We start from the raw sequence: 17,852 nt of genomic DNA, 5'->3' as shown, positions 1-17,852 counted from the left end.
GAGCTCCGGTGAATTATAAATTCTCAATTATCTACAGTATATGAATGAAGCGGGGTGGATAATTTGTGTGTGTGTGTGCGTGTGTGTGTTCACTCACTTCCCATTGGTCCTCCAGGGAGAAGGTGCTTGGTGGGAACTCTTGGCGGAATTCTGGGCCACAAAAACACAAATTCATCAAATTAAGAGAAGCGATATTGTGCCAGAAATCATCATTTACATTTAAAATAGTCTGACATTCTTAAAAATGTTGTTGTTGTTGTTGTTGTTATTGTTATTGTTGTTGTTGTGAGAAGAGGATGGATATCAGTTACACATCTTTCTCTTAACCCAAAGAAAGAGAAGGTTCACTTGCTGACATGAAGACTGGAAATGGGGGAAACAGCGACTCTGTTTCTGTCAAATTTAACAAAATGTAGCTGCTATAAAGCTGCATGATTATCATATTATTTATCATATATCTAATGTGTTTCATCAGCCTCAGTCATACCCTTTTGTTCACCTGTTGGGATTTAGGTCATGAGAACCATGACAGTCTAAATTCCTATTACTAAATAAAATAGTTACTACGCAGTAAAATAAGCACAACTAACTAATTTGATAAACATTATTATTTTTCTTTAATCATAAATGTATACAATACGTTATGATTTTAAATGACAATGTGATTATCTGTTTTTCCCCCCACAAATATATTTATTTTGGATTGAATTAACGTTTCGAACAAAAGCATCAGTCAACATCAATGTTAATATGACTTATTACTAAAGTACATGTGTATGTGAGGTTATTTAGTGAAGCATTTAAAATCCACTTCAATGTGCCACATGTACATGTATATTACAGAACTGGTAAGACTCTTTTTTTTGCCCGTTTTCTTTTTAAATGATTTGTAGGCCTTTGACACAAACACACACACACAAACACACAAACAAACATACGCACGCACACACACACACACACACACACACACACACACACACAAACATACACACACACACACACACACACACACATACACACACAACACACACACAGACACACACACACACACAACTAAACCCCTAGTCAGCCGCTTCCCAGAAATCCAATCCCATCAATGCAAATGCGGCACTGTGATAATGACATCCTCAGTAATTAATTTAACTAAACATAATTAATCAAAACAAGCACATTAAACCCTAACAATCCACTGAAATGATTGATGGAGCTAATTAATACATTAATATCAAAGAGAAAGAATGGTTTTTAATAACGTCATGCAAAATTAATGCACAGGCACCATGAAAATGAATATGAAATGTATTTGAGGCTTGTAATTGGCTTTGCATGTTTTTCAACCACAGAGGGAGGAATAAATGAGAGAAAGGTAAGTCCATGTCCAAGTGTGTGTGTGTTTGTGTGTGTGTGTGTGTGTGTGCGGGTGTGTAATCTGTGCCTGTGTGTTACCTTGAAGTACTCCATGAGCGACCGCGAGTACTTGACAGCATGGTCTTTCTTCAGACGAAACATCCTCAGATACAGCAGAGACAGACAGCGGTTACTATGGAAACAAAACCATTAGAAGGCAGATGAATCCTCTGTACAGATTCCCTTTAAAGCTCCTTCCTCAAAATTATTTTCATGTCATCCACACAAAATGCACCTGGACTTCAAACAAGTCCTGCTGGAGGAAGAGGAACTTGAGTGAAGTGAAGAATGTGAGACGTGCAAATTACCATTAGGCTAAATGAAAATATGAAAAGCCGTGTTTTTGCTTGTGAACTGTAAATTCATTAATTCACACAGGGCCCAGAGGCATCGAAAACTCCCTGAAAGGATTTTGGATCACTGGCTCTACAATTCAATGGTTCTACAATTACAATCTTAAAGGTGACATATTATGCAAAAATCACTTTTTCAGTGTTGATGCACATAAATGTGTGTATCTGTGGAGCTTTTCAGCCCACAAACTGTGAAAAAAGACCAGGCTGTCGTTTTTTGTGCGCTGGCTAAACCCTACAGCCTGGCTCTGAACCACTGGTTCAGATTTCTCTCCCACTCTGATGTCACAGTTGGACTCTTTTGGGGTAACCCCGCCTCTAATCCCAGAATCTCCACTTCTCTGGTGAAGGGGCGTGACATTTCCTACACATTTTGAAAGCGGTTGACCAATCACAACAGACTGGGCCAGCTGGCCAATCAGAGCAGACTGGGGTTTATCGGGAGGCGGGGCTAAAATAATTCCAGGTGTTTTAGACAGAGGGTGAAAAGAGTAGCTGCAGGAATGGACAGTATGACAACACTGATGCCTTTTCTGAACATTAGAGCATGTGAACCTCTTCAACTGGTCACCCCAATTAAAAGTATGAACATGAATGTGAGAATAATATGTCACCTTTAAACATGATGGGTATTTTACTAGCCTGGCGTCGCCAGACTAATACTCAAATACATAGTAGTCTAGGACCTGCCAGTTCAAAATGCCTCTGGATGCAATTGGATAGCAACGAATCACGTGACGTCTGTCGGGCGGCGCGGAGAGGTCAACAGACAAGAGCAAAGAGGAGATGTCTGTGACGATGATTCCACAATGTCTGTGAACAAGTGTCGCCGTTTTTGTGGGAGAATTTTACTGACGAAATAGCGGATTCAAACACTCGTTCATCTGAGGCAGCCATCTTGGTTGTTTGCAAAAGTCGCTTCTGTCCGTGTCATGGTATAAACCCCGCCCATTATCAGTCAAACGGTTGTGATTGGACCAGCAAGATTTCTGCCGCTTCATTTTCCAATGGAGGGGGATCTGGACGTAGTCTGGCAGAGCAAATTAAATGGGCTCCCAGAATTCATCTGGGTGTCAGGTTAGTATTTTGCAGCCTGTGGAGTCACATGGAGAAGTGCTCATTCACCATCAATTTTCTCTCAGGCATGAATGAAACTCACAAGTGAGTCGCAGTCTACGTTGTTGCTGTTGCTTCGTTGTGCTCAACGTCGGACCATCATCTACAATATTCACGACTGTCCCAAGCCCTTCACTTCCAGTCTATGTCAGGGAGGTTTTTTTTTTCATCATCTAACTAAATGTCACACCAGTCACTTGATAAATATTTCCCCTAATAGTTTACGGTCTTGTAATACAGCTACTGACACGGCTAAGTTTGCTGTTTGACTCTGTTGATTCCTCTCAATACTGAAGCTGGTACACACATACAGAATAAATGGCTGTCTTAATAAAAGATTTGGTGGTGAGGATTATGCAAACGTTGAAATCCCATGAATGCACACCTCCTCACGAGCAGGCGGCATTCATCGGCCTGAGGCAAGTGGTTTTTGAGATAGCTGAGAGAATCTGACTCGGAAACGATGGAACGAGTAAACGTCGAAAAAAATAAGAGAAAGATTAATCTTGTTGCTTAGGGCCCTAAATGTTTAAGTTTGCATATTTTTTTGGCCCAAGTGTTTCACAATTTCAGCATTTCCTACATCATGTACTGTATGGAAAAAAAGTTACCAGGCTAGGTATAATGTTAAATATCATATTGATGGAAGAGCGACGACAGGAAATGAGAGGGGATAGAGAAGGTGTGACATCCAATAAAACTCCTCGACTAACAGAAAACAAGTAAAAATGTGGAGATCTTTTTGGTCCTAATATTCAGAGGGGTATGTCAGGGGATTAACTCATGAGTCCCTCTAACATCCTGGTTATGGCTCTACGATTTATGCTGTTGGCAAACACACACACACAATATATAAAAAAAGAATCATACCACAGCACGGCGAGCTTCTTCTCAGAGACCGTAGAGGAATGGCTGCCGAAGTTCTTCAGCCTCATGGCGTACCTGGGAGAGATGCTCGTTACTCATCTGCCGACACTTCCGGTGATTTTACGAGAGTCAAACATAAACCCACTTTATTTTTCCGTCCCGATAGTGAATGCGTGCGTACTCAAGGTTCAGTTTAATTAGAAAAATCAAGGTCAAAATCACTGGAGGAGCAGCTCTCTCTGAACATCCCCCCCCCCAAAAAAAGGATATATAAAACAGCGATGTGGTTGCCGGTGATTAATTCCTTCAGCTCGCTGACGGCCGGCATCAAATCTGCTGAAGTGCCCTCAGGCAAGGCGAGCGACGAGACAGCTTCGCGCGACTCTGTGGACTACGGTTATTTATATGCTGTTCTGCGGGGAGTTTTTTGGCCCATCTGAAGCAACAACCAGTCTAATTACATCTCAGAAAATCCTTCTTATTTATTGCCTAATCACAGCAAAAAAAAAAAAAAGGAACAATATAATTATCACGCAAAGGAAGAAAAGCGACTGTCGCGACCACTAAGACGTGGCCAGACGACTTGATTAAGACCAACCATTAAAAAAACGGCCTCTCGTTCCCTTAAAACACCAGTCCCGGTTAACGTTCTACAGCTTCGTAATATTTTCCCGCGTCACGTAAGTGGTCTGGGCGTGGTAGGTTGATGGACGAAGCAGGATTATCTAGACTCCATGTTGCCTCATTCCATTCTGTTCCTTTTTCTCTTTTTGAACTTGTTCTTCACTGTTTTTCTTACTTTACTTGACTGAACGTCAAGCAGATACATGTATGATATGTCCTCTCAATTTGGCATTGTTATATTGGGCAACAAAAGATTAACTGTCATCTGTTTAGTTACCAAATTGCTCGACAGAAATATGTTTTTGAAATAAAGAAAGGAGCCGTGGCCTCCTGCCCTGGGTGGCCTGTTGCAGCCTCTCTGACTGCTTAGCAACGCGGCCATTCAGTCAAAAGGACATCGCACTGTGGCAGGTGATTCAGGGGAGACGACCTACACCTTTATCCTTTATGGAAAGAAAGCTCTCGTCCTCCTCCGCGGGGAGGTCAGAGTCCTGCAGGTGGGAACGATTCGGTGTCTTGCTCAAGGACACTTCAGCGGGATGGATGAGAGCGGACAAGTGGAGCTTGATCCAAAGTCCTTCAGTTAAAAGACTCTCTCTCTCTCTCTCTCTCTCTCCCGCTGTCAACCTGTCTGCTCTCGGAGGTGACAGTCGTTTGTTATTCTCTGGTCGCTCTCTTTAAGTTACTCCTCACACTCTGGCAGCTCTGAACGCAGCACACGATTTATCCCCCAGCGAGGAGGCTATGTGCGATTGGGTTCAGTTGGTCTGCTTGGTTGCGTGCAGCGTATTGCTCAAAAGGTTACGGACAGATTTGCACATATAGGTGTCGGCCTTTACACGTTGGGAGGTGTTTAGGTGGGGATTGGTGGAGGTCTGCGGTCTCTGAGTGCTCTTGTTAAACTGCTCATTAATTACCCTGCAGATCTGTGAGGCTTTAGACAATAAAGGCAAACAAAGGTTGGACGTTTGAGTTTCTGAATTTCTCCTCTGGCTTCTTGCTGAATAGGGGTTTAGTGTTCATTCCAAAAGTTTAAATTTGTTATTTACCTTTGGATCAGAAGTGACCACATACTGTGCACAGCAAAATAGGATTTAAGCTAATGGCATCAGTGAGGTTGACGATAACAGAGATGCTCTTTATTTTCTTTTATGAATGAATCCTGTAATCCTTTTCAGAAAACAAAACAATTTGGTCGGAACTAAAGGGGAAAAGAACACCTTAGCATAGGTAAGACATTATATATAAAAGTTGCACAGTTGGGTATCGTGCGCAAAAAACTGTTGATTTCCAGCGTATTTCCCATGATTATCTGCTAAATCGCAATTTAAACAACCTCAGGTATTCATTTTAACTGTACTCTCTGCTTTTCAGCCATTTATATACAGAGAGGAAAATGTTTTCCAATTCTTAAAAGAGGGTGCTGCAAAATCCATATCAGGCATTATAGAAATCAGCAGTACATGAAAGAAACATTTTTTTTGATAGGGTTTATTTGAGTGGCGTATGCCTCCCAACGCAGGCAGAAGGATCAGGCCCTTTTATTATGGTTTTACTTAGTACTCATCATCAAAATAAGATAAGGCAATTATTATTACCCCTTGCACTATTACAGAGTGTCTCTTTTGTGTTTCAAAAGGGATTTCAAGATTTGACATGACTCAAGATAACGGGGGAGGACAGAATACTGTTCCTCGTCCCGTCAGCCAAAGCCGAGTAGACAGAACGACGAGTTCACTGCACGTCCACAGTCCACACGTGGTAACGTTATCGTCTATCACGGCATGCCGCGCATTCTTACAGTGCAGTTCATACAGAAGTGGTTATGGCTGCTGTTGCTGCTCTGAAACACGTGTTCCGTTTTCCCATTCAGACACGAGCGCGGCGTAGTTCTATCGGAGATAGATGAGATAGTAGAGATTTAAAGTGAAGCTTGTGCAGCATCTATTATGTGTCATTATATGACGTAACCTTCTCTCAAACTTGGGATGGCCTTTTGCCGATGCTAACAATTCGCAGGAATTAGTTGAAAGTCGACTATACCCTTGTTGGTACCAAACTGCACAGCCCAAGTCATGTCGGCTACACAGAACTTCCACCGCGAGAAGTTATCAGGAAATAGTTTTCACTAACCGCCCACCCTTCATGTCATTCGATCATGTCACTTTTCGGTCCCTCCGTACCTGATGAGCTCCACGGTCTCGGAGTACATGGTATAAGGGGATTTGGCCTCCAGCGGATCTCGCTCCATCGCGTTCCCACACTCGATGAAGGAGAGGGCGCCGTCCGCGTAGTTCACCGCTTTGCCAAATTTGTCCATCTGCCAATGGCGAGGATGAAAGAAAAAAAAGAGCGGGGCGGACAGAAGAGCGACAGAGACGAAGATGGAGAGGGACGACGTTGAACGAGACAGAGATGGAAGAAGGAATATCATGGCAGCATTGTGGCACGCGCAGTCTTCTCTTTGAATAATCTCCTGCTAAGATGCAAATCCCCAGACAAATCTGAGCAAACAATGCGCAAACACAAGATAAATAATGAGCCAAATAAATCTCATTTCATTGTTTGGGGGGGGGGATCAGATAATTCTTTTGATATTGTATAATCTTGCAGACATAATCAGTCCTTGAAAGCAGCGCTCCCTTAGAGACAAATGGTGCAGTAAATAACACAAATTATACTGTACAGTCCTGGATATGAAATAGTTTTTCATGCTACGGACACTCAGAGCAACGGCACCGTAATTACAATCTAGACTGTGGAAGTTAACATTGTGTTTTCAAATCGTTTCCTTGCTTTTTGTGTGTATCCACTCATCTTTCTCCTCTCTATGTGCTCGAGCAATGGGGTGTGAGGTGTGTGTGTGTGTGTGTGTGTGTGTGTGTGTGTGTCACCTGACTTACCAGAGCATCAGCTTTGTGCTTCAGTCTCTTGGCTTCCTGCATGTAGTAGTCTGCACTGTGGACTCTGGAAACAGCGCAGAGAAAAGAGAAGAGCCCGACGTCGCATGTTATTGATTTACATAATCACTGACTGCAAGGAGCTGGCAGTGCGTTATGTATGGCAGCCTATTTAAGCATACACACACCTCAGGCTTGGTGTAACCTTAGAATAAGAGCGAAAAACATGTCGTTTCATAAATACTGCAGGAACCCTGAAGGACAAATAATCATAAGATGCGTCATCTCTCCAAGTTTCAACAACCCAACCAGTGGGTGGCCAGTTACAGCTATTTCCACCACCCACAAAGCACTAATAAGGCCACTGTTTGACTTTTAGACGCCAATACACAGTGTGAGGACGTATCATCCTGAAACTTAAGATGAGTTAAAAATGGATTACTGGTCTTCAATGCTTCATTGGTTCCTTGTCTCAAAAATCTACGGCGACGACCGTCAGGTCTGTGTGTCCGTACATCTTACACCCCATCGGATCTGAACGGACCCTCTATCCGCTTTGACGTGAGATTACATTCACTGGGCTTCTGTCCAAAGCCACTCACAATCAATGCATTTAAACTGGATTCGAGCAAGAGCTAGAATCCCCCTCTGAAAACTAAAAAGCTCCTGAGCTTCAAGTCTTGAGGGGTGAAAGGTCGGCTCCCGTCGCCGCCCGCCTGCGCCTGCGCCTGAGCCCCGAACCGGACGGAGCTGCAGCAGGCAGCCGGGACAGGTGTGGCGTGGAGCAAGTTGAGGAGGATGAACGGCGACATTTTCCGATGAGCTGCGGAGGTCTGGTGGCAGACAAGTGGAACTTGTAGAGTTCAGGGGGGTAGGTGGCACGTGTTGTTATTCTTTTTGACTGCGGCTGCTCGATAACAGGTGGAGCGTCATGCAGCTGCCAGTCGGTGCTGTTCTCCCTCTACAGGGGTCGGTCGGGGTCGACTGGATTTTGGATCGGGGTCACGGTGGAGATAATTAGCAGCCACTCTGTGATTCCGCTGGTGCTGCCGCCACTAGAGCTGTCGAGCCTCCCCCGCCTGCCAGAAACTCTTTGACTGTTGACACAGGGAAAATCATCGCCATATAGCAAACTCCCTTTCTGCCTTATTGCAATATTTCTGTCAAATTCAGTCTGGTGGGCCTCAATGTGAAATACAATGTGGAACCTGGAGTTCACAGTGAAGGAAATCCCTGTTCCGTCTCACAAGCATGTGTCCACCCGGTCCGGACGAGGGAGAATACATAAATAATCTTTTGCTACGTCCCATTAATGCAGCGAGTGAACAAGACGCACCTCCAAGAGAAAACACCCGCTGTGTTCCATCAAAGGAAATTACACAAGAATGAATGGAATTATTTATAGACTGCGAGGTCTTATGAGCGACAGTGACACGTCGATGAACCATGCTGCTGAGCAGACGTCGTCAGGAGATGAGGCAAAGACAAACGCACATAGACAAGAGATAATGACTTAGAAGGCGCTGATGTAAAGAAGTGTGTGTGTGTGTGGTAAACAGTGTGTCGACATACATGTCACTGAATGTCAGTCGTGGCCTGCGAGGTTCTGCCACTTCCACCAATGGTTCCGACCACACCTCCGAGTCCGACTGTCCGTTGGCATGGTAACCCTCTCCGCAGGGCTTCTCGCTCGGGGCCTCCATTTCCTGCAGTAGGCACGGCATTGGAATCTGCGGTCACAATCGCATTAATTAGTATTACTGCGTGCGGCTTTTCACCGAGCAGCTACTTTGACTCATCACACACGGTGACGGATTCACTCGGAATTCACGGCCTCGGCGTTTTGTGTTGGGGTTTGAAAGAGAGAGATGAGACGGAACCGGCTTCAAAACCCCTCAGCAGCAAACCCCTCGACGTTTACAGTCAGTCATTAGTGCCATGTGTAAATACTATACTTTGCTTGCATGTGATGTCACCATGTTAATCTGAATGTCAAAACTAATATGTGAACTTTTACAAGTTTACTTTCCTCCTGAAGGGAGTAGAGCTTCTGAAACGTCCAAGGTAAATCCGAAATGATCACGTAAATATATTCATGTTGTTTTGAATCAATACTCGCTTCTGCGTTTAATAATTTTTGCTGGGTGCTGATCTGAATTGAAGGTACTGATTTAAGTATCTGTCCTGCTGCTTTTCATCTTTCACCTACATATTTTAAGTTCAATATGTTTGTGGAGCAAGGGAGACTTACGCTGCCATTTCTGGTATGTGACGACACTTTGCCTTCACCTCTCTTGTGCCTGTGACTGGAGGAGGAAGAGGAGGAGGAGGACGAGGTGGTGGCGGTGGTGGACGCCGTGGAGCAGGGTAGAATCCCTGCGGCGCCGCCCTCCTGGCCGAGAGAGGAACTGCTGTCACAGGTCCGTTTACGCGGGGGATCTTCGGAGAGGGGGGACAGGAGTGGAGGGAGCAGCTTCTCGTTGCGCCGTCGAGACTGCTTCCTGTTCTGAGAGCTACCAAACACACACACGACGACACGGTTATTTCTTTATTCAGCATACTGACACTTCATACTGTATGTCTTATCATATGATTATCATCTAAATTTATCTAGGTTACTGTTGCATATTGCTTAAGTCTGAGTTGCTTTGCCAAAGCCATTTTAACCTCCAAATACTTCTTCATAGCGCAGACAAGATGAATGTTTCATGAACCCACAAATGCTACATAAAATACACTTTTATTATTCCTAATAAAATTGTTATTACTTTAGTCCTTTGCGGCGCTACTCCGCGTCTCTCTGCGAGGAGAAAAAAACTTGTGCGTCAGGGTTTCTGCTGTAATCAGATTTGAAATTCTTTCAGTCTCGAACAGTTTCTGCGCCGACCTCAGCAGCCCAAGTGGTTTTCAAAATGTTTTGCAGAAATAGACTATACCTCTGTGACCTTTTCTTTCCCTACTTTTTGACGACGAAAAATAAAACCACTGCATATTCAGAGCCAAGGCCACTAAATGTGTTCAAAAAGACTGGTGATTTTTCCTGAAAAGATTCTGGAGGAATTTTGGATCATAAAGTATAATTTTGGTATGATGTATTCTTTTACACGAGACCATCACAAATAGTTTCCACTTGCTTCTCCAGACTCGCTGCTTTTGCGGCCTCCAAACAGATCCTCCAAAATGCCCCGTCTCCTCACACTGCAGTCCAACCCTAACTCCACCTGATCCCTGTTCAACTGTTGTTGTGACTTTCTCCTGGGATTTGGAACTAAAATGCACCCCATGACGCCATAGTTCTATTATAATTATTTCTTTCTGACCGCGAACCCACAACCTCAGGTATGGGAGACCGACGCGCTAACCACTGGGCCAGAAACCTCGGTGCTGCAGCGCCACCCGCTAGCACGTCTCTTAAGGTGGCGACGAGTGATGCTCACAAGCTGCACTCGCAGTGTTGGGCGGTGCGGTCTGCACCATTTTTTTTGTTTTCAATTTGCGGAGCCTGGGCTGAGCCGAAAACACAGATTTCCCCCCCCGGCGCGCACGCAAAAGCGACAGCTAACCGACGGTGAGGAAATATTCACAGATTTTTACAAAGCGTTTGTTGCTTTAGAGTCGCTTACTGTCCCTTTAATTGTTTCCCCCTTTGCACCTTTAATCTCTCTTTGAATGATTATTCCACATTCCACAATTCATTTTTATATTTGTGTTTTTGTTTGTGTCTTTTAGTAGTATCTCCACTGGGCTTCATGCACAGACACGACGGCGTCACAACGTTCCATGAAGCACATTGTAACCACACAAACATTGAGCGTGCAGACCCTGTCTCACCATGTTGCTGTAATTTCATTAGCAGCTGCTGATTGATGTTTTCCTTCTCAAACTGTTGTGATCCTGCCTTCCCCGCTTGAGCATCGACCATTATTCCCCTCAGCTGCCTTGTTGTGGCTCGTGACTCATATTGTTTGCAACACAACAGATAATATTTTTATATATATACATATCCCCCCCCCCACATCTGCCTGCGAACTCTGGGGGTTTGATGCGGTGAGAAAAGTTGCTGAGCTCGCAGAACAACGCCCCGGGCCCCCGACATTAGTGATAATATACAAAACCGGGGAGACAAAGACTAATTAGTTGTGTGCTTGTGTGTGTGTGTGTGTGTGTGTGTGAGTGAGTATCTCCGTCTGCTTTTGTGTCTGTGTGCAGCATAATTGATGTGTGCTGGTGTTTGTGTGTATGACTATGCTAATTTTTTTTGTGCATTTGTGTGTGTCTATCCTTAAGTGGATGCCTGTGTGTGTGTCTGTGTGTGTGTGTGTGTGTGTGTGTGTGTGTGGGTGTGTGTGTGTGTGTGCGGGCAGGAAAGCTTGCGAGAGCTCTTCTAGTTCTTTTAAAGGGATACTAACATCCAAAATTGACAGCGCCACGGCACAAAATGACCACAGTATATCTGCCAAGTATTCCTCCGTAATACATTTGCAATGACTCAAGCGTTCCCCGGCCAGGTGGGAAGAGTTCTGGCTTCCATCCATTATCTATACCAGTTATCCTTTGAGGACCACGGGGCAGGGGTGGTGGTGGGTTGGTGGTGGGTGGGGGGGCCGGGGGGCCGGGGGGGAGCCAATCCAAGCTGGGAAATATGATGCACAGCCTGGACATGTCACCCCGCATAGAGACAAACAGCCGTTCATGCTCGCAGTTTAGAACTTCGCCAGTGAACTTGAATGTCTTTGGACTGTGGGAGGAGAGCGACGAACGTACAAACTCCTCACAGGAAGGAAGGCCCCAGTACTGACCACTGCACCAGTGTCTGGCTTTTAAACTTCAACATTATATTAAATAGCTTCTTTTATTTTCAGCCTGGAACCCAAAAGGGAGGAATTTTACATATTTCATAATTTTGGGTTATCTTGGCATTTATCCTTCAGGGAAACCATTAGTTCTCTGTCTACTTGCGACTTGACAGAGACCCAATCAAAATCCTCTGCATAGAGCAGGAGAGAACCCAAGAGCCGCGGTGTCTGAAGAACACCTCATTAGCCTTATTGTCTGACAAACACGGCCGCGGTTTCTTGTCCTGCACCTCGGCTTGTTGAACAAGCCGTTGAACAAACAGTCGCCGGGGGGACGCGCACGGCTAATGACAACGCTGTAACTGGGGGGAAAGGTTCAGGGAAACTTCCGTGACAGTACTCACGTACCGAGCTATTCTCTTCTAGTGTCTAAATGCGATTTCAGTTGGACTATTTATGGACGCTTTTTTTCCCCCAATAGCAAATGCTCAGCAAAACTTTCCTCAGGTAGAAACTGTCTTTTCTAATGATCTGTCGACGGAGCTGGTGGAAACAGGGCGAGGGTAACCTGTCAAAGAGGCACAGGTTAGAAATGACAGAGTGACTCAGAGCAGGCCGAGCTCATCCTCCCGTCTGCAGCTTCCATAAGAAGCCTGCCGGGGGACAAACAGACTTTGGTGGCAGACTGAGACGTCTGCCACAGAATGTCACGGGTTGAACTCCAGGTCACCCGCAGCGCTCCCTTCCGCCTCTACCTCCTGCCGTATCCTCGAACACAACACAACACTGGTGCTATCAAAAAGAAGAAAAAAACCCTCCCTGTGTGGCTGTGGCTTATTTATAGCAACAGCCCGGCGTGGCCTGTTTTTTAATAATTCACACGGAAAGCCGAAATTCGCACTGTGTCATCCCCGTGTCACAGTGCGAATTGGACTCGCCTCTTTAATGACTTCATCGCCACATTAAAACTGTCAAACCCTCCTAAAAATACTCCGTCTCCAGTGAACTTGATTAACTCGCCCGGCGCCTGCGCCAGTCACGTGGGGCCGGGGATGCTCAGCGAGCGGATGGGGTGAATAACGGGGAGGGTATGATGTATGCTGATGTATGAACTGCTTTGGTGAGAGATTTTTTTGAGGCCGAAATTCAGGAGTGTAATATTTTGAAACAGTGCAATGATGCATTTGGCTTTTAGAAAAATATTCATGCGTTTACTCAGGGCTGAAAAAAATAAATCAAAAAAATCCTGATGAACCAAAATGTATTCAAAACATATTTGCTCTTCCCTCCCGGCTCGCCCCCTGGGGGGAGCCGCGCTGTCGCTACTTACTCTGCGGAGCCGTTCTTGTGGTTGTGTATTGGGGAGATGCAGGGTGGGAGAAGCACACAGTCTTTGTCCAGCCGCAGCTTCTTATTGCCGTTGACCGATGGCTCGGTGGGGTCCGACTGGGAAATGTAGCGAGGCGGAGAACGCGCGAGTTAGAGACAGGGAGAGAACGAGCTTTTGCAGGTGAAAAGTAAGAGGACGAAAAAAAGTTAGTAAGTGTATAGACTCTACACACACACCTTGTGTTTCCTTTTGTTCTTGCTGCCGTGTTTCTCTGCGGGGACCGCCGTGTTCCCGGCTGCTTGTCTCCTGTGTTTACCTTCGCTCTCCCCCCTCTCGGCCCTCCCCGCCGGCCGGGGATTACTCTGCTCTTGCGCAGGGGGGTTGTCCAGGACCCCCAGGCCGAGGCCTACCTTCTCTCTCTCCCTCGCCGTCGTCCTCTCCCTCTCCCCAGGCCCTAATCTTTCTCTGTCCTCTCTGTCCGTCTGCCCCCCTCTGTCTGTTAATCTGTCTCTGTCACCTTGCCGCTCCCTGTCCTGTACCAATCGCTCAGCCTCTTCCTCCTGTCTCTCCCCTTTGGTGGCTCTCGGTCTTTCTCTCGGCCCCGGCCACTCTCGGTCTTCCTGCTTCTGCCTCTCTCTCTCCGCCACACCCGTCCTCTCCCCCTGTCTCTCCCGCTCTCTGCCTTCACTCCCGTCCCTTTCTGCGAGTCCCACACTGGCCCTGTCCCCCGAGCCCTGGCCGGGCGCCCTGCCGAGCAAACTCAGGTCGATTTTCACCCATAAACTCTGGACCTCCTGGTACTCCCTGAGGGGGGAGAGGGGGACCTCGTGTCCCGTGTTGGAAGGTGGTGACATGGACTCCGGGTCCTTACCCTGCCCTCCTAACCCTCCAGGATCAGGGACGGAGGTGCCAAACGGACCGCTTATGTTGCTGATGCTCAGGGAGTTACAGCTGTTACCGCCGCCATTATTCCCGCTGCCGATGCTACCGTTACTACTGCTGCTACCATTGGTGGTCACAGTGCTGCCATCTTTGACCCGCAGTCCCTTCCCACCGAATGTTCCCAGACTCCCCAAACTGCCGGCAGAGGTCAGGCACGGGAGGAGGGGCGCGTGCATGTGCGTGTTGGACAGAGTCTGCGTGTTGATCGCGGTGCGCGTCGTCTGTGGCAGAGCGGGGACTTTGACCGCCTCCTCCGACTCCGAGTGGCACTCTGAGGAGGAGGAGGAGGAGTCCGTTTCGATAAATTCCCGGGACTTGGGGGTGATTTTGGAGCTCGGGCCTCTGTGTTTCCGCTTGTCCTGTTGTGGAGACAAAAATGGGAGGAGGATTTTGAAAAAAACACAACAACAACATAAAAAACAATAAACAAAAAAACGTCATTATATGCACCAACCCTTAAGGATCACGCACAAAAGAAATATGGAAAAGGCACGGACATAACATAATATAACATGACATAACATAGCATAACTTAACTTGTGTTCTCCTCATACCCTTCACTTCGGAATACTATCTCAATGAGTAAAATTAATCTTTTAACTTTTTGCCATGATGTATTTCTAAGCTACAAAAACCTCTGCAGTTAACATTAGTTAACTAGTCAGCTAAGTTTGAGTTTACTGTATGTTATATATAATCACAATAATGATAAAAATATTGTTGATAATAATAATAATAATAATAGTAATGTGCATTAGGAAACATTGTCATCTTTTTCTACTAATCTGTACAGTGAAATTAAACTTGTCTTGTCTAATGTTCACCGTCAGAGTTACACAGTTAAGCACAGACAGTCTCATTTTTGTCACATTCAAATAAGATGATTTTGAATTCATTCTTGGACGGCGTTTAAAAAAAGAATGCATCTTAAACATAGTGTGGAAAATGTCACGCTCAAAAGTCAAGTCGTTCTTAGGGAGCCCGTGTCTGCTGCAACAGCGAAGCGAGGCTCTATGGTTTGGCTCTTTTCATGGGATTTGTTCACAATGAGAAAAATATTGAATATCTCAAGCTGTCGTCCTTTACACGAGGAACCTTTGTTAAAGCTGTTTGTGCATTGACATCAATTTAACACACAAACACACACACACACACACACACACACACACACACACACACAATACTTGAGAGGGGAACGTGTGCCATTGAAACCAGCCACACTTTATTTTCTTGGTAGACACAGCTCCATCTCTTGCCCGGTCTTGTTTCCAAACAAAGTTGTCCCTCAAATGCTGAATTCTTGATGTCAGACGTAAAATGGTCAACGATTCTTATGTGAAACACAGGTAAGCGAGGAGCAGCGCCCGTGTGTGTCTGTGTGTGCGTGTACAATCACCATGCGATGGCAACAGCAGAGGCAGACGCGGCAAAGTAAACACCGCTAATGTTCCCAGTCTCCAGCGGAACCCGCCCGCCTGGCAGAAACAAGGCGACGGTTTTTTCTCAAGCTTTTGGAATCGTTCCAGTGCGTGTTGCCATCTGCAAAAATCCATTCCCAATAAAAGCCACGCTGTGCTTTGTTGAGATAGAACAAAAAAGAGAAGAAGGGGAAAACACTGTCCTGTGCATAATTCTTATTTACACTCCTGGCAAGAAGCATTTTTTCTTTCTTGGGCAAAAAGTCTTCAGCCCCTTTTTGTGGAAAGCCGTGTTGACACTAACTTGAGCTGTCCTGCCAGCTGCTCTGCACGGCGACAGAGAGACTGGCAGCTGATCAAATGTCGCGACGGCACCCACAGCACAGGATGCAGATGTTGTCGCACTCATTTTCATTTCCAGGTAATTGAGGGAAGCTTATATATATATTTTAGCAAAGGAGAATTTCCAGCTGGTGCGAGTGTAGACTCGGGTTTGTTGTTGACAGCAGGTTGTATAATCCACCGCTATATGAAAAGCACGATACAGTACGCGGGATGTGCAATGGCAGCCCTTATGCTCAGAAACATTACATCACAATTTTTTGCATCATGGTTGAGTCACATTTTTCCCAACCTTCTAACATTCTTCCCCCCCCCCAAGCAGATTATTGATAAAATGGATACGTTTGTACTAATTGATGAGTAAGGCGTTGAATAATAAATTATGTGAATTAAAATGTGGATGTCTGAATGGTTGCCACGGTGATAAACACCTAACCCCCACCCAGCCTGTCAGGGTCAGACACGTCCCGTCTCGGGTCAGTTTTGCAAGTCGTGTCATGGGCTCCGACAGATGAGCTGTTTTCTGCGTCGCAGAGTCATCGTTTCAACTGCTGCTGTGCCTAATGTGTAGAAAGTATTAAAGTTTTTTATTTTGTTAACGTAACACCTGAGCTCCAGCAGTTTGAAGGCAGCGAGGGCAGTGACAATCGGCCTGGTGATGAGTTTACTCATTAATGACACTTGGAAACAAGTAATGAACGCAACGCCCAAACTTCTTCTAACCTTCTGTAGTCCTTTTTTTATTGGTACGAGCTTTGTATGATCTTTTTTGTCCTGTCCTTTTCTTATTAATTTCTTACTTATATAAAGTCATTTGAGTTTATAAGTGACTTTCTTTCTCTCTTTCTTTCCGTCTTTCTCCTTCAAATTACCTAATCTCCATAAAACCACTGAGCGTTAACTCATAGGTCGGAACGACGGCCGATGATTCAGTTCCGTCTCTCTGTCCCTCCAATTCTCCCTCTCACACTCGCCGTATTTCGATAAAACCAGTCAGTGTTGAGCCATAATAATCATGTGGTAATACCGTTTTCATGCTGACGAGTTTTACGACTTTATGACAGATCGTCCAGAGACTGCGAGATGAAGTGATCATTACAGGATTACATGGACAATGTGTTACATACTGTATGTGCAGTACACTTGTTCTTGAACTGTGTTTGAATCATTCACTTCAATTGTCTGTATGGAAGGTCACCCCCCCTCCAGAACCTACCTGGCTTACACTGACAGCAGGTATTGGCACGGGGGTTTGTTGTAGCGCTGCCGGCGGAGTTACTGTGGTGTTGTTGGGGTTGGCGGCACCGCGAGGCTCTTTCCTGGGGGCAGTTTTCCCGCTCGGGGGCTTGCTTCGCGGCCTTGGGGGGTTCTGATGCTCCAGGGAGGGGGAAGGCAACAGGACCTTCTCCATCGCGGCAGGGCTGCTGCGGGAGGAAGCCATCGCAAATGGTATTAGATTCGTCCCCTTGAGCAAGGCACTGCTGCTGTTGTGCAGTCTCACAATGACAAACAGTAGACGTATGCTTCGGTTACGCTCCGGGGGGGGGGGGGGAAATGAAGAAGGGAAAAAAGACAGCGTGAAATAATTGAAAACAGCGTGTATGCAGCTGAACTTGTGCGGATGGTGAAAGCTCGAAAAATTAAAAGAGGGAATAACAGAGGTGACGGAGGAAGACGAGAGCAGAGGAGAGAAGGAAGTCTGTTTTTTCTCTTAATTGGCCCCAACGTCAAGCTGAGCAGCCAATTCTGAGAGGTTT

General features: G+C 45.7%; 1 protein-coding gene across 3 annotated transcripts in view; it reads right to left on the bottom strand.

The window, feature by feature from the left end:
- aff2 (AF4/FMR2 family, member 2) overlaps positions 1–17,852 on the bottom strand; it is a 146,620-nt gene that overhangs the window by 10,407 nt on the left and 118,361 nt on the right. For 2 of the 3 annotated variants that reach the window (XR_007031474.1, XM_035650340.2), the window contains exons 15-24: positions 17,312–17,519; positions 13,630–14,694; positions 13,394–13,509; positions 9,519–9,780; positions 8,840–8,997; positions 7,271–7,334; positions 6,551–6,687; positions 3,747–3,818; positions 1,447–1,540; positions 98–150 (exon numbers count right to left, since the gene is read on the bottom strand). Coding sequence is in view for 2 of the 3 variants with exons in the window: in XM_035650340.2 (XP_035506233.2) it covers positions 98–150; positions 1,447–1,540; positions 3,747–3,818; positions 6,551–6,687; positions 7,271–7,334; positions 8,840–8,997; positions 9,519–9,780; positions 13,394–13,509; positions 13,630–14,694; positions 17,312–17,519 (2,229 nt within the window). In the remaining variant the exon portion in view is untranslated. The other variant, XM_047334539.1, reaches the window with a different exon arrangement.

The sequence above is a fragment of the Scophthalmus maximus genome, chromosome 9, assembly GCF_022379125.1.
Source record: "Scophthalmus maximus strain ysfricsl-2021 chromosome 9, ASM2237912v1, whole genome shotgun sequence".
NCBI lineage: Eukaryota > Metazoa > Chordata > Actinopteri > Pleuronectiformes > Scophthalmidae > Scophthalmus > Scophthalmus maximus.
The sequence above is the reverse complement of the archived record's forward strand: the minus strand, read 5'-3'. Positions and strand labels throughout refer to the sequence as shown.